The sequence below is a fragment of the Macaca thibetana genome, chromosome X (assembly GCF_024542745.1).
Source record: "Macaca thibetana thibetana isolate TM-01 chromosome X, ASM2454274v1, whole genome shotgun sequence".
Classification (NCBI taxonomy): Eukaryota; Metazoa; Chordata; class Mammalia; order Primates; family Cercopithecidae; genus Macaca; species Macaca thibetana.
The window spans coordinates 43896864-43922185 of NC_065598.1; the positions used below are offsets into that span (position 1 = coordinate 43896864).

The 25322-nt window shown below is 39.7% G+C and overlaps 3 protein-coding genes across 3 annotated transcripts in view; 1 reads left to right on the plus strand and 2 right to left on the minus strand.

The window, feature by feature from the left end:
* The window catches only part of MAOB (monoamine oxidase B), a 713383-nt gene that overhangs the window by 520971 nt on the left and 167090 nt on the right, over positions 1–25322 (minus strand). The gene's annotated exons all lie outside the window — the stretch shown is intronic.
* Positions 1–25322, minus strand: part of EFHC2 (EF-hand domain containing 2) — a 198034-nt gene that overhangs the window by 139435 nt on the left and 33277 nt on the right. The window lies entirely within an intron of this gene.
* LOC126945589 (putative deoxyribonuclease TATDN2) lies at positions 258–2098 on the plus strand. The gene has a single exon (XM_050775668.1). It carries the CDS (start codon positions 297–299, stop codon positions 1662–1664), a length of 1368 nt encoding a protein of 455 aa, XP_050631625.1. The 5' UTR covers positions 258–296; the 3' UTR covers positions 1665–2098.

Sequence of the window (25322 nt, forward strand, 5' to 3'; positions counted from 1 at the left end):
TGCCAAAAGGCAAAGAAGAGGCCGTCACTAGCTCACAATCAAGCCTAGGACAGTGTCCCTACTATGCAGAAAGAGCAGCCAGGAATGCCACTATCTTTGCTCCTCAAAAAGAGAAAGAGTCAGCCCCAGAGATGAGCAGCTCCTATGACAAGAGGGTGACTGTTAGTCCTCCTAAGAAATTCAGTGAGGGGCGACCTAATAAACAAAGTAGAGTCATTTGTGAAAAATGCTCTCCGCCTTTAAATTTTCTGGATGACTGTAACTCCCATTCAGTAATCCAAAATCACAAAGAAAAGATGGTGATTGAGCGCCCCTCTTCAGGGAGTGACTGGTCTGATGTAGGTGGAACCACAGTCATATTCTCTGAAGAGAAGCCATTCTCACTGTGTCTCCCTGTAGTGTCAGAGCCGCCATACTACGCCACTGACTATACCACTTTTCCACCTCATTATAGTCCTTGGCATGACTACACCAGCTCTTGGTTCAGCAATACCAAGTCTTCTTGCTCTCCCTCCCTGGGCAGCAGCAGTAACACATTACAGGCTGGGAAGAGCAGCTGCAGCAGCAGCAGCAGCAGCAGAAGCAAGAACAACATATTCCAGGGTGAGAGGAGCAGCCACCAGAGTTTCCTGAGTGATTATTCCACCAGTTTTCCAGTGAGCTCCCAAAACACGTCCAGAGATCTGAAGATGACAGAGGAAGGCAGATCCAAGAATTCTTCCTTATTTTACTACTCCAGAAATGTGGAAGCAGAGGCGAAGGAGGAGAGAGCATATCAACAGGAGACATTACGACGTCCTTATGGAGGAGATGCATCTAGCTTTCCGCCAAGGACCCTCTGGCAGCCAAAGCAACAGGGTTTCATTGATACCCACTGTCATTTGGACTTGCTGTATTCCAGGCTGCCTTTCAAAGGCACCTTTGCCAAATTCAGAAAAATTTATAGCAACACCTTCCCCAAGGAATTTCAGGGCTGCATTTCTTGCTTCTGCAATCCTCAAAACCTAAGTGATGACCTGTGGGAGGATCAGTTGAAAGATGATCTGGTTTGGGGGGCCTTTGGCTGTCGCCCTCATTTTGCCCATTATTATAACAACTATCAAGAAAGAAATATTTTAAAAGCGTTACGACACCCCAAGGCTGTGGCATTTGGAGAAATGGGCTTGGATTACTCCAGTAAGTGTACCACGCATGTCCCAGAGCAGCAGAAGGTGTTTGAGAGACAGCTGCGGCTGGCTGTCTCTCTAAAGAAGCCCATGATGATCCACTGCCGAGAAGCCGATGAAGACCTACTGGGCATCTTGAAAAAATATGTGCCCTCTGACCACAAGATACACCGGCATTGCTTCACTGGCAGTTACCCAGTCATCGAGCCGCTGTTGAACCACTTTCCCAACCTGTATGTGGGCTTCACGGCAATTCTGACTTATTCTTCTGCTGACCAAGCCCGAGAAACTGTGAAAAAGATCCCGCTAGAGAGAATTATCGTAGAAACCGATGCTCCCTTCTTCCTCCCTCGCTGGGTTTCCAAAAGCTGTTGCCAGTATGCCCACCCAGGCCTGGCCCTGCATACGGTGCGAGAGATTGCCAGAATCAAAGATCTCTCGCTCTCGCACACCTTGGCCATCTTGCGGGAGAACACCCGTCGCCTCTACCATCTTTAAACAGAAAAGGCACAGTCAGGAGTCTTCCCAAGAAAGGAGACTGGTAGCCTGACAAAACATATAGACTAGATTTGAACTCTGCCTATGTCCCGGGTCAAGGATGTATTTGAAGAATTCGTTGGAATGGAGTAAACTAGGACAGGATATTTTCCTCAAAACTTTTTCATAAGACTTCTGCTTCTGGCTGGTAGGGTGGGGTACAATGGGATGGAAGGAGGGTTAAGGTAAACTGCCCTTGATGTTATTAAGGTTTTTCTTCCCAGCAAAAATGCCTTAAGGTAGCCAGTAAAGAAGAGAGCTTGATAGAATACAAAGAGTTTCCCGATCTAAATCCCTGTCCTCTGCAGCCTGCTTTTGATCACTTGGTGAATAAAGTCACCCTCCTACTTGTCTTTAAAAAAATGTAGAATTTTAAAAGTGGGGTAGGTGATTTTTGTATTATATTTGTATATTATAGGAATTCTATTTAAGAAATTTAAAAATCGGTCGGGCGTGGTGGCTCACGCCTGTAATTCCAGCACTTTGGGAGGCCGAGGCGGGCGGATCACTTGAGCCCAGGAATTCGATACCAGCCTGGGCAACATAGTGAAACCTTGTCTCTACAAAAAAAAAACAAAAACAAAAAACAACAGCTGGGTGTGGTGGCACACGCCTGTAATTCCAGCTATGTGGGAGGCTGAGGTGGGAGGATCACTTGAATCCAGGAGTGTCAGGCTACAGTGAGCTATAATCACACCACTGCACTCCAGCCTGGCAACAGAGTGAAACTCCCATCTCTAAAAAAAAAAAAAAAAAATGTTTTTTAATAAAAAATAGGCCGGGCGCAGTGGCTCACGCCTATAATCCCAGCAATTTGGGAGACCGAAGCGAGTGGATCATTTGAGCCCAGGAGTTTGAAACCAGCCTAGGCAACATAGAGAATCCCGTCTCTAAAAAAAAAAAAATGTTTTAAATAAAAAAACGTAAGAATACACAGAACAAGGTAAGCAAGATATACACACAATGAGTTTTCCTTTCCAAAAAAATTTTTCTATCAAAATTTTTTTAAATTTTAGATGGGAAAAATACTTTTCCAACCTGCTCCTCTCTCCCTGCATTTCTGTGTGGCAACTGCAAGTATTATACTCTACAGTGTTTCTAACATGCAGGAGAGAACCTTGCTGTAATTCACCTTTATTTCTTTAGGAAGAGGAGCGAGCAATGTAGTTCTCAGTGTAGTATATCAAGAGTGGTCTAAATCAAAAAGCACAATCTTCATTTACTTATTCCATGAGTGACGTAAAGAACAGTGCACCTACTCATGTTACTAGTAAAATCTTGCAATGCAAATATGCAAAATTTGTGACATTTTGTAAATAGTTTGCTATGTAAGTGATAGATATTCCATTGAACCTCAAAGAATTACTATTTAGCATTTATTTGTCTGGCATTTGGTGTGTCTACTCTCCCATCCTGGAGGCATCAGAGAGCTGTGAAGGTAGCCGGTAATCTAGAAATTCAGTTTACTCTTAGTGGTCCCTAGGTCATTAGTCCAGAGTCGCAGAGCCTCTCAAGGCCCATTAACAGGCCCCCTGAACCTTGGCAGTCCTTTCAGGGCATGTCGACATTTCGCTTCACTTAAATTTTAGAAAGGCAGCTATTTCTACCTTTAAAGCTCAAAAGAAACAAACCTGCCTACTTTGTCATGGGAGACAGAGGGATTTGCTTTTTCAGTTGGTTTTTATTATATCTAACTTCAAAATTCATACCTGCTTATTAAAAATTTTTGAGACAAGCAAAAATATAAATGTGATTTTTTAAAAACCCAAACAAAAGCAACAGAAGGGAAAATGCACATGGTAAAATTGATTTTTTAAAAATCAATAGAAGAGTCAAATATTGGCAAAATCTGGATATAAAAAATTTGACTCAGGAAAATTGATTTTGGTAGAAATGTGATCATTAAGAAAACTCAGATTGTCAAAAGCCATGATGGACAGCATTCATGTAGACAAAAATTAATGAACCAAATGTTTTCAGTAAAATTTATTGTAGAAAAAAAATCTATTGAAAATATTTCTTAATAGGAAAATATGGTAACAGTTTACCCACATGGAAAAATTGTTCAAAGAATTAAAGTAGCTTGTAGTGGAGAAAAGAGTAAAAAGTAAAAATTAAAAAAAAAAACATGCCAAGAGGGAGTAAAATAGCCCATAATGCTACCCACTTAGAGACAATCACTAACATTTGGAGTAGCTCTTTGGCAGTTTTCTCTAATATTTCCATAGTTACTGGCAAATTCCAGCACTGTACTTACATCAGTTTTGCTAGTTAATACTATTCACTTCATAGTTAGCATAGCTATGCATTCTACTTCCTCTGAGTTTATGATTTAAATATATTGTTTTCTGTATTTTTTGTTTAGGTTTAATTCTATTTGTTTTAAATGATCAACTCAGACAGCATGTGCTTTTTCAAAACTATTGTTACTGATACATAAAATTGTGCTTTGAAATTTGTTTTTCTTTCTGTTCTCTGATGTCTATTTTATTGTGTATTTTCTAATGTCCTAAGCTAAATGCTTAATTTATTTTTAATTTGGAGAACAAGAACAAAGCAGTCAATATCACAAATGTGTCTGTAATTATAACTCTGCTGTATACATGGATTTTTTTATTTTGATAAAGTTTACTTTACACACTATAAAAATATAAATGTATTACAAAAATATGGAAATAGTAACAGGAAAAAGTATATGGCATTTCTATTATCTAGAACCCCACTGTTGTTGATGTCTTTCCTTGACACAGTTGTGACCATATAGCTCTGTTAAATTGCATATTCTTCTAAATAATTTATATATTTTTTTCTATCCCTATCTTGCATTTGGGGCTCATTTTATGATTGTTATCCTTTTATCTTTCAATAAATATTCAAAATGTTTATGTCATGTTTTGAATTTTATTTCTATTTCATGACCTATTATATATGTTTCTTTCCACTACTCACCACTAATCCTTTTATTTCATTACCTCCCCATGGTTGAACTGTTTAATTTGCTTTATCTCTTAATTGGCTAGCAATTAAGCAACTTTTTCAGGAAAAGTATGTGGATAGCATATTTGTGATAAATTATATAACTGAGATCTTACTGCTGCTTTCACTAATGATAACACCCTGGCTGAGTCTAGATTTTCTAAGTCACAAACATTTTCCCCTAAAAGTTATAGATATTGCTTCATTGTCTTTTGGCATTTAGTATTGCTGAGAATTCCGATGTCAACTTCTCCTTTGAGGGTTAAATTACTTTTTCTGTCCTGATGCTTGGTAATTTCCTTGCTTTATCCTTGAAAATTTGTCAGGGTAGATCTAATTATTGATCTCTTTTTTTATTTTCTCTGGTACAGAATAAGTATTCTATCTGCCGGTCTACGTCTTTCTATAATCCAGAAAGTTGTTTTTGTTTTTATTGTTTTCTTATGGTATGCTTAATCAATTTGGTTGCTTTTAATCTAACCTTTAATTCTTTAGGAACAATTGTCTGCATGTTAGAGCTCCATCCTCTGTCCAACCTGCCATTATCTCATTGCTCTGTTATCTTTTTCCATTGCATTTCAGGATAATTTCTCAAGTTTACCTTTTCCATCACTCATCCCATTCTCCCAGTTTTAATATTTTTCTTTACCACATATAATGCATTTTTAGATTCCTCACATTTTATACTTCTTCAGCAATCTCCCTTTGACTGCAGTCTCATTCAATAATATTTTAATTTGCTTTTACTTCTCACTTTGTGTTTTATACTTCCTTACACAAAGCACGTTGTTAACAAAAATATTTATTTTTTCTGTAGAAAACATCCTTTTAAAATAAGTATTTTTCTTCCTCTGTCTTTTGAATACTATGTTCTCCATTTATGTTGTAGAATCTTTTCAGAAACCTTAAGTTTCTTTGTTCAATCCTGAACAAAGAGCAGTCTATCTAGGCTGGTGTTTTCCACAAAATAGGGTGGGTGGGTGGGTTTTCTTTCACTCCCTTCACCATCTATCCTAATGTTCTTAGATCCCTCCTCTCTGGTTAATATAAATTCATATAGAGTGGTCAAGAGAAGTAGGAAGGGAGCTGGAACCATGGGTAGTCCCCAGCAGGAAAACCTTCTAATTTTCCATATAAACATTTTATGAATTGACCCAACCTCCACTCCAGGAAGAGTGGCCAGTCCTTTGTATGCCATTGCCTGTTCCATCAGAGAAAAGCCCGAATGCAGGGCCTGCTTTGACTTCAGTGTGACTATATTTCTGGGCCTCCTAGTGACACTCTTACGCCATCAATAGTTGTGAAAGTGAACCAGGTGGAAACCCCTACAGGTTGTCCTAACCCCCAAATCGATTCTTGTGACTTTCTCAGGAAGTGAAATTGCAAGTTGGTTTGGGTATATTCTTTCATTATGATCCCATCTGCACTATATCAGGTGGAAACTTCTTAAAAGTTTGCAACATGAAGATGGAACCCCTCCCTGGCCTCCAACACTAATTTAGTTTCTCCACATTTTAAAATTTTGCAGTGATTTCAATTGGGATTGTGGAGGTGGGGGTACATCTAAATACCAATGCTCAAGTTATAATCTCACTCCAAATTCTTATTTTTTTCCCTCTCACTTCATTTTTTGATAAATTTATGTTCCTATGGATACTGTGTTTATATAGGCGTATCTTATTTTAAGAAAACTCAAGTTATACAAACCTGAATCTCATTTAGCATGTTGAACATAAGAGATGGTCAACAAAGGTAAGTTGCATAAATGAATAACAAAAAAGGTAAATTACAGAGGGATGACTTCCAAAGAATATTTTTGTATCACAAAAATATCATAAACCTATTTATAATTGATACTCAAATTGTCATGACTAAATCTACGGTTTAAGATAAAATGCACCTGTATGGGCAATATAAGCATTCATGAAATTTAGTTTTACTTGTCTGCATAAGACATGATTTTGGCCGGGCGCGGTGGCTCAAGCCTGTAATCCCAGCACTTTGGGAGGCCGAGATGGGCTGATCACGAGGTCAGGAGATCGAGACCATCCTGGCTAACACGGTGAAACCCCGTCTCTACTAAGAAATACAAAAAATAGCCGGGTGAGGTGGCAGCGCCTGTAGTCCCAGCTACTCGGGAGGCTGAGGCCGGAGAATGGCGTGAACCCGGGAGGCGGAGCTTGCAGTGAGCTGAGATCCGGCCACTGCACTCCAGCCTGGGCTACAGAGCGAGACTCCGTCTCAAAAAAAAAAAAAAAAAAAAAAAAAGACATGATTTTATGATGCATAAAAATGGAACGGGAAGTGGCTAGAATGCTAGAATGTTCATGTAGCTTCATCACTAATTAACTACAGCAATGGTACAAACCACTTAAGCTCTTTGTTCACTGATTAACCTTTCAGCAAAAATTAGAAAATCAACACTTGCTAACCACAGTGATAACCACAGCACTATTTAAAGAATTAAGAAAATTATGTATATATAACAGGGCTTTGGAGAGAAAATGAATGTATAAAAATACTGAATAATATATAAATCAGTGTAGGATGCAAAGCTGGAAGCTTGAAAATACTGTCAAAACCATATCTAAAATAGTCTTCACATCCTTATGGAGTCTATTGCGCAAGCAATTAAAAAACACTTGATATTACTAAAGAGATTCCAAACCACTGTTTAAAATCAGACTTCCTGGAAAAATCATACTAGGACTAGAAGAAAGGGGGTCACCCTATCCCACAGATATCACATTGCTAATCATGGAGTTTTATAAACTGAATCAAGAAAACTGACATTCAATACGAAAAATAGAAATGGAAAACACCTACCATATAAATGATTATATATATATGTGTGTGTGTGTGTGTTTGTGTGGATATATATATATGATTGTTCCTTTATCTTTTATAATGCTTTTCCTTTATCATATATATACACACACACGTATGGAAATATGTAGCTTCAGTACCCCATATCCGAAATTCTTGAGACCGGAGTGTTTCAGATGTTTTTCAGATTTTGGAATATTTGCATATACATAATGAGATATCCTGGGGATGGGACACAAATCTAAGAAATCATTTATGTTTCATACACACCTTATACACATAGCCTAAAGATAATTTTATGTACTATTTTTAATGATTTTGCACATGAAACAAAGTTGTGTGCATTGAACCATCAGAAAGCAAAGGTGTCACTATCTCAACCACTCATATGGACAATCTGGTTATTTGGCATAATCATCATTCCTGACTGAATCTATATGCTTTGGATAAGCAATCATTTTCTTACACTTACTCACATGTGATATGGTTTGGATCTGTGTACCCACCCAAATCTCATGTCAAATTGTAATTCCCAATGTTGGAGGTGGGTCCCGATGGGAGGTGATTGGATCAAGGGGGTGGATTTCCCCCTTGGTACTATCCTCACCATACTGAGTTCTCATGAGATCTGGTTGTTTAAAGGTATGTGGCACCTCCCCACTCTTTCTTTTCTTCCTGCTCCAGCCATGTGAAGTGCCTCACTCCCCCTTTGCCTTCTACCATGATTGGAGGCTTCCTGAGGCCTCCTTATAAGCAGATGTGCCATGCTTCCTGTACAGCCTGCAGAACCATAAGCCAACTAAACCTCTTTATCATTTACCCAGTCTCAGGTATTTCTTTTTCTTTCTTTTTTTTTTTTTTTTTTTTGAGACAGAGTCTCGCTCTGTTCCCCAGGCTGGAGTGCAGCAGTGGTGTGATCTCGGCTCACTGCAACCTCCACCTCCCAGGTTCAAGCAATTCCCCTGCCTCAGCCTCCTGAGTAGCTGGGATTACAGGCACACGCCACCATGCCCAGCTAATTCATATGCTCTATTTTTTTAGGGGGGAAGAAACATCAGAAGCAGTTGAGGGACCAGGAAATAGGTCCTCTAGAGATGAGGAGGCATTCTGCTGGATGGCTTTCTTAAATGTTTCCTCCAGAGTTATCAGCCTCATTAATAGAGGTTTTTGTCTCATAAGTGCCCCTGATTTTATCAACTGACATGGTTTCTTGTTCTGTTATGAATGCATATGGCTCTAGTCATCCAATAATCCCATCACAATTTCACCACATCATCTATAGGCACTTTTTTTTTTTTTACAGTTAGCAATGTCATCATCATCACCTTGATTTAGAACCATTTCAGCTATTATAGGTTGGTGCAAAAACAATTACAGTTTTTGCCATTGAAAGCAATGGCAAAATTTTTGCCATTTCTTTCATAATCAGCATACCATTAAATGGCACGTGTTCACTGTGACACTGATGGACTCACTCTTTCAATACATGTTCAAGACCTTCGTTTTTAGCTTTATGCAGTGTTTTTCTACTTTTCGTTAACCTCTATACATCACTTTTGCATAGAGCTTCAACTGTTTATCATTCTGTTTCTTCAGGTCATATATTGTGGTCACTCCAACACCATACTCTCCTGTAAGACACTTCACACTTACACTGCTGTCCAGTTTCCCCCACAGCTTGACTTTCTATGCTACAGATACACATAAACCTTCCTCTTACCCATAAGGCTATCTTCAGACCTATTTGACATTTTCAACAATATCTTTACACCACAGAGCAGAGAATAAGCAAAAATACACAATGAGTAATGCACGAAGGTCTTGGTCCTACACGGGGCATTGTGGGGAACGTGCCATTGGCATATCCAGCCTGCACATGTGCCATTTTATTATACTTTGTAGGCATGCTTGTTTGGGGGAATCTGGGCATGTGCAAAGAATCTATATTGTAGGTGAAGGGGGTTGGGAGGGCTTCTTCTTCCCTTGGGATGCTGAATAAACTGCGTTGTGCACTTGTATTTTGACTGTGACCCATCACATGAGGGCAGGTGTAGAATTTTCCACTTGTGGCATCATGTTAGCACTCAAAAAGTTTTCAGATTTGGTATACTCTGTGTGTGTGTGTGCGCGTGTGTGTGTGTGTGTGTAAAATTAGCAGGAATAATATGAGAGCCAAGGCAAAAACACTCCTTCATGCCATCATTTTGTGGTATTATGGTTTTGTTTGTTTGTTTTTTTGAGACGGAGTCTGGCTGTGTCACCCAGGCTGGAATGCAGTGATGCAATCTCCGCTCACTGCAAGCTCTGCCTCCCAGGTTCACGCCATTCTCCTGCCTCAGCCTCCCGAGTAGCCGGGACTACAGGCGCCCGCCACCACGCCCGGCTAATTTTTTGTATTTTTAGTAGAGACAGGCTTTCACCATGTTAGCCAGGATGGTCTCGATCTCCTGACCTCACGATACACCCCCCTCAGCCTCCCAAAGTGCTGGGATTACAGGCATGAGCCACCGTGCCCGGCCGACATTATGTATTTTTAAAAGGCTGGATTCCATGCAAAAGATCAAAAGAAAGATGCTTGGATATGATGCCCTTTATATTCTCCAATCCAAAGAATTTGTTCTATAATTCTAGTAATTACCCAATGAATTGGACCTCCCCATACATTGGATGATTTTAATGATCCCAAAGTATGTTATTTATTTCCCACAAGTGCATCAACAACCAAAGTCACAAAATGGATATTTCATACTGAAAGCCTCCCTTACTGATGGAAAATAATACAAACCAACCAGCCACAGAATACCTGCTAAGTTCAAAGCTCTGTGCAGTGGATACAACACTCAATAAGACAATCTCTCCAGCTACAAAGGGTACACAGTCAAGTAAGGGGAATAAGACTATATGCAAATAACTGCAAAACAGAGTATGGTACCTCCAAATAATGGTAATGCATTGGAGATAAAAGCTAAAAGCCATTAGGAAAGACTTAATAATATTGCAGCTCTGTATATATTGCCAAGTTGTCTTCCATGTGTCAGGTGTTGTGCTAAGGCCTGAGAATTCAAAGCTAATTAAAATAGCCAACACTGATTAAGTACTTATAATGGGTCAGGCATTGTATTAAGTACTTTTATACTCTATCTCATTTACTCCTCACAAAACACCAATAAAGTAGGTAATACTGTGATTCTCATTTTATAGAGGTCAAGATTTGGGAGGTTAAGTAATCTATGCACCGTCTCAAAGTAAAAGAATGAGACAGCTGGGAACTCCAGTTGCCTAGCCTCAGAGGCCACAAACTTAACCACTATGCCCTGAACTGCCACAAAATCTCCACTCACTCCTGCTCAGTGGAGGACACAGAGAAGACTAATAAACGTTTATGAAAATGCTCCAAAAGGAGAGGAAATTGCCAATCACCTGAAAGTATTAAGCAGAAGGCATCATGGTGGAGGTAACATCTGAAATGGGTCTTCAATGGGCTGAAAGATGGAGGAAGTAGACAAGAGGGGAAGGGCATTCTCTGCAAAGGGGAACAGTATGTGCAAAGTTATGGGAGCATAGGAGTATTCGGTATGTGGGGTACTGCAAGTCATTTTGTGTGGCTAAGGGTTGAGTGGTGATGGGGGAGCAAAGGAGATGAGACTACAAAGGTACAAGAGCCAAAATATAGGTGGTCCCTAAGCCATGAAAAGGAGTCTAAACATTTTAGGAAGTTAACTCTGTAGCAGAGTGGGCAGTTGAGAAAGGGAATTATACTGAAGGCAGGGATGCCTTCAATGGAGGCTACTCTCCAGGTGAAAGATGAACTAGGATGGTAGCAGTGGCCATGGAAAGAAGGAGACTGATGAAAGGGAGATTTCAGAGGGAAACGAGAGGACTTAGGTCAACTGATCGGTGTTGGGAGAGGGGTGGATAATGGCAGTTCTCTTATTTGTGTAAGCATACACAAAAATATATAATTTAGTAAGTTCACATTTAGAAGCAATTCAAATAATAAGCCAGTGTGGCTTAGTCTCAGCATGGTAGTATATTCAAAGAAAAGGCCCAACAACTAATAGCAATTGAAAATCCTGTTTCATCTTCACTTAGACCTCCAAGAAAAATCTAAAGGTGATCCAATTTATGCTCCACATCTACACTTCCCCCCCAAAAAAGCCTTTTCTCTCTCTTTCAATTATCACAAGTCTCACATTTCATCACCATCAGTGCTCTCCCACTCACACTCTCTCCCCCTCCTATCCCCTTCTTCCTTTTCTATATCCCACAAAGCATAAGAACAACGGAAAAAGTCAGAAGAATCCTTAGAGCATGGAGGCGGAAAAAAGTGGAGTGAGCAAAGACAAATTTTTGTTCAGCAGGCAGGGTATGTGGAAAAGGAGAAAGCTGGGAACACACAATAATATTATCTCCTTTACCTATCCATAAGAACCAAAGCTTCAATTCATAAAGCTGACTATAAAACCCAAGTAGACCAGAATTGAAAATAGTTTTAATATGTAAAACTATTAAAATATAATATTTTGATATGCAAATATAAATACAAAAATAAATGCTTTGAAATTCTGAATGAAAAATATCAACAAGTAGAATCAAAGAGAAATAGTAAAATGCATGCAAAACATATTTCATATTTTAAGCCAAAAAAAGGGGGGGAACATGGTAGACTGCAAAGGAAGTAGAATTTCAATTAAACATAAAAGGACCTGCATGAAATTTCTAGAACCTAGAGGATCATGGTATAAAATCTATGAGTACAGTTATGAATAATAGGCATGTAAATACAATTGTAGCAGCCTATTACTGACTTCTATTAGTTCAGAATAATGAAAAAATAATTTAAAAGGTAGTTATTTATCACCTTTCCTCCTAAAAGACCATTAAGTAAATTTGCTAAAATAGAAGAGACATGACAAAATCTTTTGTTTAAACAATATATGATTTTATGAACTACCCTAATTTCAACATAAATGGTGCACAGGACAATTGGAAAGAGCAATACATTGATAGCTTAATAGCTGCTTTTTAGAACTCACTGGTCTCAGTGGTAGCATCTCCAAACTTATTCTTCTAGAAAATCCCAGAATTTATCCCAAAGAAAAATGCAAGAATCCTGTAGCACAAATGAGCACTGGGATAGTCCCAGCTTATGCTTCACTTCCCCTAGGAAAACTGCTCTCCCCACCCCATGTAAGGAAATAATTCTTCGTGACTACTATGTCCTGGGCATTTGACATGCATTACCCATTTGATGCTCACAGAAACTCTAAGGTGGGTTTTGTTATTCCCACTTGACAGATGAGAGAACTCAGGCTAAGAGAGGTTAAAAACATGGCCAGGATGAAATAGGTAATAGATGGTAAATCCAGGTTCTAACTCTCAGTCTAACTGAAAAGCCTTGTTTTTTCTACTATACCAAACAGCCTCTCATTAAAGAGGTATTGCAGACAGGCCATGTTTCCAAAGAATACCCTAGACACTGCACACAGAGTTAATTTCAGACAACACTCCATTTAAAGAGACATATATACCCTGGGTCCAGCCCTAGGGGGAAGGGGAAGGGGAAGGGCCCTAGTAATAATATCAATGATGGGCTGGGCACGGTGGCTCTCGCCTGTAATCCCAGCACTTTGGGAGGCTGAGGCAGGTGGATCACGAGGTCAGGAGTTCCAGACCAGCCTGACCAACATAGTGAAACCCCATCTCTACTAAAAAAAAAAAAATACAAAAATTAGCTGGGCGTAGTGGCGCGCACCTGTAATCCCATCTACTCAGGAAGCTGAGGCAGAAGAATCACTTGAAACCGAGAGGTGGAGGTTGCAGTGAGCTGAGACCATGTCACTGCACTCCAGCCTGGGCGACAGAGCGAGACTCCATCTCAAAAAAAAAAAATCGATGACGATGATGATGATGACAACAATGATGATACTCTCCTAAGAAGAGAAGTCAGCAACTGCAAGGCCAGAAACAGGAGAAGACAAAGTAAGGAAGGGAAGAAAGCTAAATAGGGCACTCACAATAGAAGATGAATAAAAATTGATGAAAGTAAAGAGAATGAGGATGAAGAGATAGAAGAAGTCCAATAAAAGAGAAAAGAAAATAGAAAAAAGGTAAAAAATAAAATAAAAATAAAAATAAAAATAAAAACCAGAAGGGGAAGGGACAAGAAAATTGAGAGAGATAGAATAAAAGAAAAGGAAATGGGACAACATTGAAAAAAGAATGGAGATAAGCATTTCTTCATACCTTTGAATAATGTGGCGTTATTAACATCTTAAAGTATTTTAAAACCCCTGAAGGAGGTTAGAGAGTAATTTGAAAAAGTGGAACCAGAATGTTTTAAAGTAAAGGGTTATAAAACCAGAGGACTAAAAAGGACTGTCAAATGCCCAGAAATCTGGTATAGTAGATTATTACATGAATTTGCTACACTTTGTTTTTTTTTGTTGTTTTTTTTGTTTTGTTTTTTTTTTTTGAGACGGAGTCTCGCTCTGTCGCCCAGGCTGGAGTGCAGTGGCCGGATCTCAGCTCACTGCAAGCTCCGCCTCCTGGGTTCACGCCATTCTCCTGCCTCAGCCTCCCAAGTAGCTGGGACTCCAGGCGCCGCCACCACGCCCGGCTAGTTTTTTGTATTTTTTTTAGTAGAGACGGGGTTTCACCGTGTTAGCCAGGATGGTCTCGATCTCCTGACCTCTTGATCCGCCCGTCTCGGCCTCCCAAAGTGCTGGGATTACAGGCTTGAGCCACCGCGCCCGGCCAACACTTTGTTTATATACACATTGTCAAAGCTATGCCTCAAATCTTAAATCTCAAACAGTAAGCTAGACTCCAGGGCAGACGCACCATAAGATCCCGTTTATCTGAAATCCAAGAACATGAAAGACTAAGCTATGGTGATAGAAGTCAGAACAATGGGAAAGGGCTAAACAAAATGGGGGAATAAGGGAACCTCCTGAGGCAACAGAGACATTCTAGATGGTGTCTGGGGTGGTGGTTACACAGATGCATACATTTGTCACAACTAATGGAATTGTATACTTAAAATAGGCTCATTTTGGCCAGACATGGTGGGTCATGCCTGTAATCCCAGTGCTTTGGGAGGCTGAGGTGGGCGGATCACCTGAGGTCAGCAGTTCAAGACCAGCCTGGCCAACATGGTGAAACCCCGTCTCTACTAAAAATACAAAAATTAGCCAGGAGTGCTGGCCGGCACCTGTAATCCCAGCTACTTGGGAGGTTGAGGCAGGAGAATCGCAGGAACCCAGCAGGGAGAGGTTGCAGTGAGCAGAGACCGTGCCATTGCACTCCAGCCTGGGCAACAGAGCGAGACTCTGTCTTAAAAAAAAAAAAAAAAAAGAAAGAAAGACTCATTTATTACATATAAATTATACCTCAATAAAATTGATTTTAAGAATTAAAATGAAGTTTACCTCAATAAATGAGGACTCAAACAGCAAAATCCTAAAGAATACAGTTATTCTGTATCCTGAACATGATGGTGGTTACATGAATCTATATATGGGATAAGATGCCATAGAACTATTAAACTAAGGGGGGAAAAGTTAGTGCATCTAAAAACTGGTGAAATCCAAATAAGGTTTGCAGTTTAGTTAATAGTATTATACTGTAAACCAAAAATAAAACTCTAAGCCCCCCAGTCATCTGAACACATCCCTCCTCTAGGCCAAGGACATTCCAAAGTTAGCCTGAAAAACTAGTTTCAGGCCATGCTGGGAAGGGGGAGCCAGATATTCCTTATTATACCCACATCCCTTTTGGAATTCAGGAAAAATTGACCAGCATTATCATCAACGCAGACCTTAAGTCTGATAAGAAACATTTACAGTCTATTCCATCTGAAGCCTGCTTCCTGGGGGCTTCATCTGCATGATAAAACCTTGGTCTCCACAAGCCCTTATCATAACTCAGACATTCCTTTATATTGATAATAACTCCTTCAACCAATGGCAAATCAGAAAATCTTTCGATCTGCCTGTGACTTGGAAGCCTCTCCCCAGCTTTGTGTTGGCCCGCCTTTCCAGATCAAACCAATGTATATCTTACATATATTGATTGATGTATTATGTCTCACTAAAATGTATGAAAGCAAGCTGTACCCCGACCACCTTGGGCACATGTCATCAGGGCCTCCTCAGGCTGTGTCACAGGCACATCCTTAACCTTGGCAAAATAAACTTTCTAAATTGATTGAGACCCATCTCAGATACTTTGGGGTTCACAATGCCAATGCTGATTTCCTGCATTTTTGTTCTTGTTTTACCATGTTGCAGAAGGTAAAATCCTGGTTTTGATAAGGCATTATGGTTATATAAGATGTTATCATCGGGGAAAGCTGTGAAAAGGGTATTCAGGAACTCTCTGTACCATTTTTGTGACTTTTAGTGAGTCCAAAATTACTCCAAAAAAATTGTATTAAGAATACAGCTAGATTATATGGTCTATGGCATTTGTGCTATCACCCACTATCAGTGTTACAAAAAGTGAGTTTACCATAGGGCAGAGTCCTGCTAATGCAAAATCAAGGAAGGTAAAGAATTTTTTTTTTTTAATATTTCAAATAAGCTTGTAGCTGGTTTGAATTCAGAGGGGGAAAATACATAAATAACCATGACTTCTATAGATTAAAAATTCAGAACAAAATATAAATCAGCCTAAAATTTAAGTCAACAAGTCAAATAGTAACTATCAGTTTCTTCCTAATTTGTGAACTAAAATCTTACAAATGACAAGGATTTTATGTTCAAAATAACTATAATTAGTGTGCACAGAGGATGAGGCAGCAAGAGGGTAGTCATCTGTAAGACAAGGAGAGAGGTCTCAGGAGAAACCAACCCTGCCAGCACCTTGACCTTGGACTTCCAGCCTCCAGAACTGTGAGAAAACAAATTTCTGTTTAAGCCATCTAGTCTGTAGTATTTAGTTATGGTGAAACTGCCTTTACAAAAATCATAATTGAGAAAATTATTACAGTGAAAGAGCTCTGACCTAACCAACTCCATCTTGCTTCTAACCTCCAAGCTGTCCTTGTTCAAATCTGAGGTATAGGTCGAACTAACTTCAGGAGAAACTTAGTGTATAGTTTAGCTTTGAAACAAAGACATACTAGCCCTTTCCCAAAACAACTCCTTTCCTGCCTAGGGACTAGACTGCCTTTGCAGAACTAACAAATTAGCAACAAGATTATAAATTATGGTTTACAAGTCACATAGCTGGAGGCGGCAAGATTCTAAACCTCCCCAAATTGCTCCTGGGGATAAATAAGATCATTATTATAAAACCTAACATCACCAGGTGCGGTGGCTCACACCTATAATCCCAGCACTTTGGGAGGCCGAGGCAGGCGGATCACAAGGTCAGGAGATCGAGACCATCCTGGCCAACACACCGAAACCCCGTCTATACTGAAAATACACAAAATTAGCCGGGTGTGGTGGCACATGCCTGTAGTCCCAGCTACTTGGGAGGTTGAGGCAGGAGAATTGCTTGAACCTGGGAGTTGGAGATTGCAGTGAGCCGAGATCGCGCCACTGCCCTCCAGCATGAGCGACAGAGTGAGACTCTGTCAAAAAAAAAAAAAAAAAAAACTAACATCAGTGCTTGAGGTACTTTGCAGACCCTGTTTTCGATGGATCAGTTGGCACCACCCAGATTGATAAACTGGCTCATCTGGTCTTGTGGCCCCCACCCAGGAACAACTCAGTGCAAGAGGACAGCTTCAACTCCCTATGATTTCCAACCTGACCAATCAGCACTCCCCACTTTCCAACCCACCCCCTCCCCGCTCCACCCTGACCAAATTATACTTAAAAATCTCGATTCCTGAGGTTTGTGGGAGACTGATTTGAGTAATATTAAAACTCTGGTCTCCCGAACAGCCAGCTCTGTGTGAATAACTCTTTCTCTATTGCAATTCCCCTATCTTGATAAATCAGCTCAGTCTAGGCAGCAGGCATGGTGAACCAGTTGGACAGTTACAATGGCAACCCAAACAAAGTAATATTTTAAGCTGTAATTTATACACCATAAAATTGACTACTTTTAAGCATACAGTTCAACGGTTTTATGTAAATTTACAGAGCTGTGTAATCATCACCACAATCCAGTTTAGAACATTTCTATCACCCCCCCACAAAAGTCCCCTCTCCCACCATCAGCCCCAGCCAACTGCTGATCTGCTTTCTCCTATGTATTTGCCTTTTCTAGGATTTTACATATATGGAATCATATAATAGGAAGTCTTCTGTGTCTGGTTTCTTTTACTTAGTGTAATGTTTTTGAGGTTTGCCCATGTTGTAACATATATCATTAGGTTTCTTTGTTGCTGAATAGTTTTCATTATGTGGATATACCATATTTTGTTTATCCATTATTACTTAAGGGACATTTGGGTTGTTCCCTGTTTTGGGGCTACTATGAATAATGATGCTATAAACATTCACACACAAGATTTTGTGTGAACATGTTTTAATTTCTTTTAGATGGATACGTAGGAGTAGAATTACTGGGTCATGCAGCAAGTATATGTTTAAGAAACTGTCAAACTGTCTTTCAAAATGGCAGCACCATTTTACATTCCTAGCAGGAATGTATGAAGGTTCTAGTTTCTCCACATGCTCACCAACACTTAGTGAGTGGTAAGAGTCTTAAAATTATAGCCATTCTAATGGGGATGTAGTGGTATCTACAAAAGTTTAAGTTCAAAAAGACAATTTTAACTTTGGACTAATCAGAATAAGCCACAGGCCTAGTTACTGATAAAAAGTTTTGGCCTGAGGGAAGGGCCTTAAAATGTTGTCAAATAGCTACATTCTAGGTTTTAGAAAAGAGGGGAGGAAGAACTGTCTTCTTTAGTAAAAGGTTCATTTATGATTCTCATTCTTTTTATTCCAAAAACATTTATTCCAGACTTGGGGATTATTTTTATTAAGTGCCTTTTGAATTTCAAAAGAAGATTAAAGAAACCCACATAATATAATGAATTTGGAAACTTTATCACTTTAATATAAATTTAAAGACTAAGTGTTTTATTCTTAGTGACAAATGCAGAATGCATAGTTGAGAATTTGGGGCATGACATGGTTGATTTCAGGCAAGATTTTTTATTTCTTCTCTAAAACTGAATAGCTGAAGATCTGTGTAATTGTGATGTAAAACATGGGATTAAAATGGCAATGTATTACAATTACATTGTCTTATAATTATACATGTTAGTGTCTTTTATGACATGCTAATAGCAAGAGTCAGATAATCTAAAAATTATATAAACCTATGGAAAGATTTCCATTTGAAATTTCAGGTATGGTTTAAAGGTTTAAATGCATTTTCCAGTTTTTTTTAAAAGCTTAATTATATTTTATTTTTATATATACTGATTATATTTTATAACATTCCTAACTGGCTTTAGGCAAAACTTCGAGAATCTGTATTTACGTATTATTCTTTGTTAACCAAGTGAAATTGTAATGTACCTGATCATTCTTTAATCTCCCTGCAGGAAAATTAAAAATTCTAGCTAGTACTGGGTAAGAAAGAGAAAAGTAGCCCCTGACATCCAGGAGCTGGCCTATACCATCAGCTGGTCTTCGTGCTGCTACAAGCTGGCCTGGCACCCACAGCTAGGCCTTGGTGTTCTCCTGCTGAACAAGAATAATTTCAGAGACCACCAACATCAGACAAGGCCACTCTGTGACCGTGATGGATCAAGACAAAACCAAGACCACTCCACAGTCACATCTAAACACAGACAGAAAATGAACCTTGTCCAGCCACAAAATGTCAAACACCCCCCTCTCCTGGCTCACAGAAGTGACAGCTGCTTCTCTCCCAATTATAGGTATAGACTCACTCTAGTCTGTTCTCTCTATAATGAGATTTATTAAGATACCCAGTCGTAGAAGTACCCCTACTTCCTGATAGCACCCAATCCCGAGCAAAGCCCTGCTTCCTTAATCACTCCCCACAATTACTTAACACAAGCCCAAATCCTATAATAAGCCTTTTCTAACACCTGCTTCATTAGACATCCCACAGTTGCTTAGGGTGTGTTTTTCCCTTGCTGCAAATGAATAATAAACTAGCTTGTTTAATCCAAAAAAAAAAAAAAATCAAGATGACCCAAGGGACCAAATTATATTTTAAAAATCTATTTTTATATTGTTCAAATCATAGAGTCACACAGTGCTACATAAATAATCAGCTCATTACAAACTTGATGTCAATTAATGTAAGTGATTAAAATTCCAATTGTGCGGTCAGTAGTTTTGATTATAATCATTATGTTTACAATAGATGGAAAAAAAAATAATATTTTTAAATGTATGCATATCCCATAAGATCAACTTTTATCTTGCCACTTACTATAATTGAGTCATTTGTGAAATAGCAAACAAATTAGGCTAACTAGGAGCTGTTGACAAATGAAAAATGAGAGCAAAATTGTAGAGTCTATGTAAATGGGGCTTAACATCCAGACGAAAGTCATATAAAAACATTCAGTCATTTGTATATTTCTAAATATTCCAACGTTTTATAAAAGCAGCTAACTATAGATCTTATACAGCCACCACAGTGTAGCATAAACTGCTAAATGCCAAATTTCAATTAATAATGAAGTAGTGGGTGCCTGATGTAATTAGAGAGTCCTAGACCATGAGATCCAGGGTCTGGGCTCAGTTCTAGGATAAAGAAGCTGAATTTGACTTTAGTCAAGTCTTAGACATAAATTGCCAGAGGTAAAAGGGCCTTACAGATCAGCTAGCCAAGTCTTGCATTATAGTTAAGGAAACTGAGGCTCGGAGAGGTAAAGTGACTAAGGCACAATCACACGTATAGTTAATGGCGGGACCAGAACCAGAATCAGTGCCACCAACACCCAGTCTCAGACTATGGTTCCTGCTCCATTTCTCCTTGAGAATGATTCTTCATTTATACGGTGAGGACAACCATCAACATTTGCTTCTTACTCATGGAGGTACTGGGATGATGACTGGAAATAACTGGTGTGAGTGACGCATTTTGTGACTTGGACGGTGTTCGTGTTCTGTGTTCAGACAGTTATGATTATGGAGTAGTCTTGTTTTTGTCTTGGTCCCACCATAGTCTGCTTTTATTTAAATGAATTCAATGAAATAACTAAGTCTTTGAAGGGTGGATGCAGTATTAAGCAAAATTCTCTTGCCTGCTTTTAGAAATTCTCCCGATGCTAGGGGTTTTAAGCAAGTAGTACACACACTATGTTTCTCAATGGAAACAGTATTGGCATTTGAGGTAGAACAATGATTCCCCAATGTAGGGTTGCCTTCCCCACATTGCAGGATATAAAATATACACTTGGCCCCTGGATACTCAATGGTAGCAGCACCTCCTGATCAGGGCTGGCCCTAGGGTGAGGTGATTTAAAACATCAAAATTAATGCAAGCCAGGAAAATTAATGTAATCCCAGCACTTTCGGAGGCTGAGGGGGGTGGATTACCTGAGTTCAGGAGTTCAAGACCAGCCTGGCCAACATAGCGAAACTCCGTCTCTACTAAAAATACAAAAATTAGCTGGGTGTGGTGGTAGGCGCCTGAAGTCCCAGCTACTCGGGAGGCTGAGACAGGAGAATCACTTGAACCTGGGAGGCGGAGGTTGCAGCGAACCAAGATCGTGCCACTGCACTCCAGCCTGGGCAACAGAGCAAGATTCCACCTCAAAAAATAAAATAAAATAAAATAAAACAAAAATAATGCAAAATATCCAGAAGGAACAAAATATCAAAATGCCAAATTTTTAATAAAGATTGGATCAGGCCGGGCGCGGTGGCTCAAGCCTGTAATCCCAGCACTTTGGGAGGCCGAGACGGGCGGATCACGAGGTCAGGAGATCGAGACCATCCTGGCTGACACGGTGAAACCCCGTCTCTACTAAAAAGTAGAAAAAACTAGCCGGGCGAGGTGGCGGGCGCCTGTAGTCCCAGCTACTCGGGAGGCTGAGGCAGGAGAATGGCATGAACCCGGGAGGCGGAGCTTGCAGTGAGCTGAGATCCGGCCACTGCACTCCAGCCTGGGTGACAGAGCAAGACTCCGTCTCAAAAAAAAAAAAAAAAAAAAAAAAAAAAAAAGATTGGATCAGTGTTACTGATTTTTCCTTTTGCCTCAGGCTCCAGTATAACTTCCATGGCACAGTAACTGATCTTGTCTTTAATTAAAATGTTGGCATTTTGTTCATCATGAATTTCTGGCATTAATTTGATTTTTTTAAACATTATGCTAGCTTAATAATAACTAGATAATAATAAAATATTACCTAGCTTAATTGCTGAGTGTGGGAGTACCCCTTAAATGTTGCACCGAAGGCAAGTGCCTCACTTGCCTTACCCTAGTTCGGCCCTGCTCCTGATCATTGTGACAACCCAAAACACCTCCACATATTTCCAAATACCTTGCTAGGTTGAGAATCTCTGAAATATGGCTTGATTTTTCTCATATAACTACAAGTCCGAAGAGAGGCAGCCTCTGCCTTAAACAGTGGCTCCATGATGCCAGCAAGGACCTAGGTTTCCTTTATCTCTGTCATGCTCACAAGATGGCTGCTGTGCCCTAGGAATTATGTCCTAGTGTAACCGCACCAGACTAATCTAGTTCAACTTTTATATAACAAAATTGTGAGTTGTTTTTCAGTTGCCGTGGACCCCAGGGTCGAAGGTCATACAACCCGAGCATGACCAGTTGAACCAAGTGTGCACAGGTGAAATCTAAGTGCTTGGACCAAGGAACAGGGACTGAATTAAGAAATGGACCCCATATGGCAGGATCCAGGAACCAAAGAGATCACGCTCTGGTGTCACCCCATAGCAGGATCCAGTTAGATTATGCCTCCCAGCATCACCTCATTGCAAGATGCAATCAGATCACACCTCATTACACTATGCTTATAAAACCTGACCCAGCCCCCAGCTCCAGGAGACAGGTTTGAGCGTTTCCTCCTGTCTCCTTGCCAATCAACTCAATAAACCTTTCTTGCTGAAAAAACCTTGTGTTTTGGCGTTCGGCTTTCCCTTGCATGCAGGTAAATGGACCCAGTTTGGTTCGGTAACACTAGTTCCAGACAGGAAAAACAAAAGGAGGGCAAAAGGCAAGGAAATCATACCCGCTGAGCCTGTTTTCATTAGAAAAATAGTAACTTTCCCAGGAGCCCCACCCAATAAACCTTAATGCATATATCATTGGCCAAAAGTGAGTCATGCGGCCAGCCCTAGCTGCAAGGAGCCTGGGGAGGTAACACGTTTAAGTGGGCACAATTCCAGCCTGTATAAAACTGTTCTGCCCATAAGAAGGAAGGGTAGAATGCACAAAGGATAAACAGCTAGAAGTGTCTGCCACAGGGGCCATGCGGGATAACAAATACTGGCTCCTTTTCGTGATTGCAAATGGCCTTTTCTCTGCTTGTAATGTGATAGTCTACTTGAGCAAGGCATTTTGGTCTTTGCTTTCAGAATTACGGATTAAAACCTGGAATGTTGTCTTAGGTTGGGTTCCATAGAGGAAGAGCTTGAAAACAGGGATTTTAGTGCATGTGATTTATTAAGGGCAGACTCTTGGGAGAAACCTGTAAGAGTGCGAGGGAAGCAGCAAAGGAAAGGGAAATGAGCCGTGCAAGCAAGGATGCATTCTCAGGTCAAGTGTAGCCTTGGCCTGATGCACGAGGGGCTATGGAGCCGGAATCATAGCAAAGAATTATCCCTCCTTCAGGCAAGGAAGCTGGTTTTTTTTTTTACCCTTGATAAATCAGTTATTAGCTGCCCCCTCTTGGTGGAAAGGGGCCAGTGTAACCTCCCAGGTGTCTCTGAGAGATGCAACGCCCATCAGCCAAGAGCAAGGCTCCAGCGAGAGTTACAGGTGTGAGCTGTTTGTCAAAGCATTTGTCACAGCTGGGGGTTGGGGAGCACCACCCCAGCATGGATCTGGCTGGGCACAAAGAGCATCTACTATAAATATTAATTTTAATACACTTTCCAAAGAACCGCCTTTATTTTTACTTTGTATTATTTGAGAGAGTAATGCTAGATATATTGCTAGGATTAAAAGCTACTGGAAAAACTGGCAACAAGTTGAAAATCTCTCTCTTTTTTTTTTTTTTTTTTGGCCTTTCTTCATTTTAATGTTGTACAAATATAAGGACCATATAATCTAGATTAACTTTAGGTAACAATAACTTAAAAGATGGGAAAATGTATATTACAGAGATTTAAAAATTGACTATACCATAAATGATGAAGAAAACTTAACAATAGAACAGGACAATGTTCAAATAGTGAATACAATTAACAAATGGAGCCAAAAGATCAACATTTATCTCTCATCATCTTTCATGCAATGTCTCAGCTTTCTTCTCCCAAACATAAAGGCAGATTAATTCTAAGTAGCCCTATAAAGAATATTTGTTTATCATGCCTGTAATCCCAGCACTTTGGGAGGCCGAAGTGGGTGGATCACCTGAGGTCAGGAGTTCAAGACCAGCCTGACCAATATGGTGAAACTCCGTCTCTACTAAAAATACAAAAATTACCCGGGTGTGGTGGCACATACCTGCAGTCCCAGTTACTCGGGAGGCTGAGACAGGAGAATTGCTTGAACCCAGGAGGTGGAGGTTGCTGTGAGCCAAAATCGCGCCACTGCACTCCAGCCTGGGCGACAGAGCAAGACTCAGTCTTAAAAAAAAAAAAAAAAAATTCTGTTTCCCTCTGAACTTATTATTTGAATGGAAACCATATTAATAACTCATGGTTTCCTACTGAAGTTTAAGATTCCCCTAGATAATACTCAGATTTAGACAATGCTAGAATAAGACACTGGGTGATTATTTTAAAGTATGAACTACAGGCAAAATCTAAAAGGACATACATAATAAAAAATTTCTGATTTAAAAGACATAGTAAATATAAATGAATTAACTCACACAACCTACTTACACACAAACAAAACCAGAATAAACAACAACTTGTAGGAACCACCTCTAGTTGATTTCACCACTTAACAGGAGCAAGATCTTAGGTGGGTCATTTTGTTTAAGGATGACTTGAAATTTGACAATACTGCCTTAGCTCCCACATATGAAAACTCTTCAAGATTTTTTTCTTATCAACTAGAAGTTGGGGAAAATACAGTAAGAAATAAAATGAAATGGCTTCTCACACATATGAAGGCCCGGATCATGCCTAAATTTCTAGTGATTTAACTTAAGAAGCTCCTTGCCCTGAGAGATTTCTTTATCCCACAACACTTTACTCAGAGAAGAGAATCCCAGGACACTACCCAAGCCACAGGTTAAAAACACGACCTGTCTTCTATCTGGCACCAATAGACTAATATCTATCTATACACAGGACTGACTTTAAAGTTGGTTAACAAGTATTTTAATTCACTAAAATAAACTTAGAAATTACATGCTTAGTCTACACAAGTTTAACTTACTTTAGTCACTTAGTGAATTGTGAATTGGCTCCCATTAGTGGTCAGGAGAATGCTTGGTATTTGGTGTCGAAACCAAATGAATCAAGCTATTATCGCCTTGTGAGTACAAACAATGTTTATTTGTTTGTAAAGTGCCAGTTTTATATTTAAGTAAACATTAAAATCTGTGTTGAAGCAGGGAGGCTGCATCTTTCAACTGCCTGTGCTGGTTAAATGATTGTTTAATCCTGCTGTGCCAAGCTCACTAGAGGGTCAGCCCTCACTTTAAAGCCAAGACTGCCATTGTCACTGCTATGGTAAGTCACAGCCAGCCAGGCCTGCTGGCAAAAGGTGATACTACCAGCA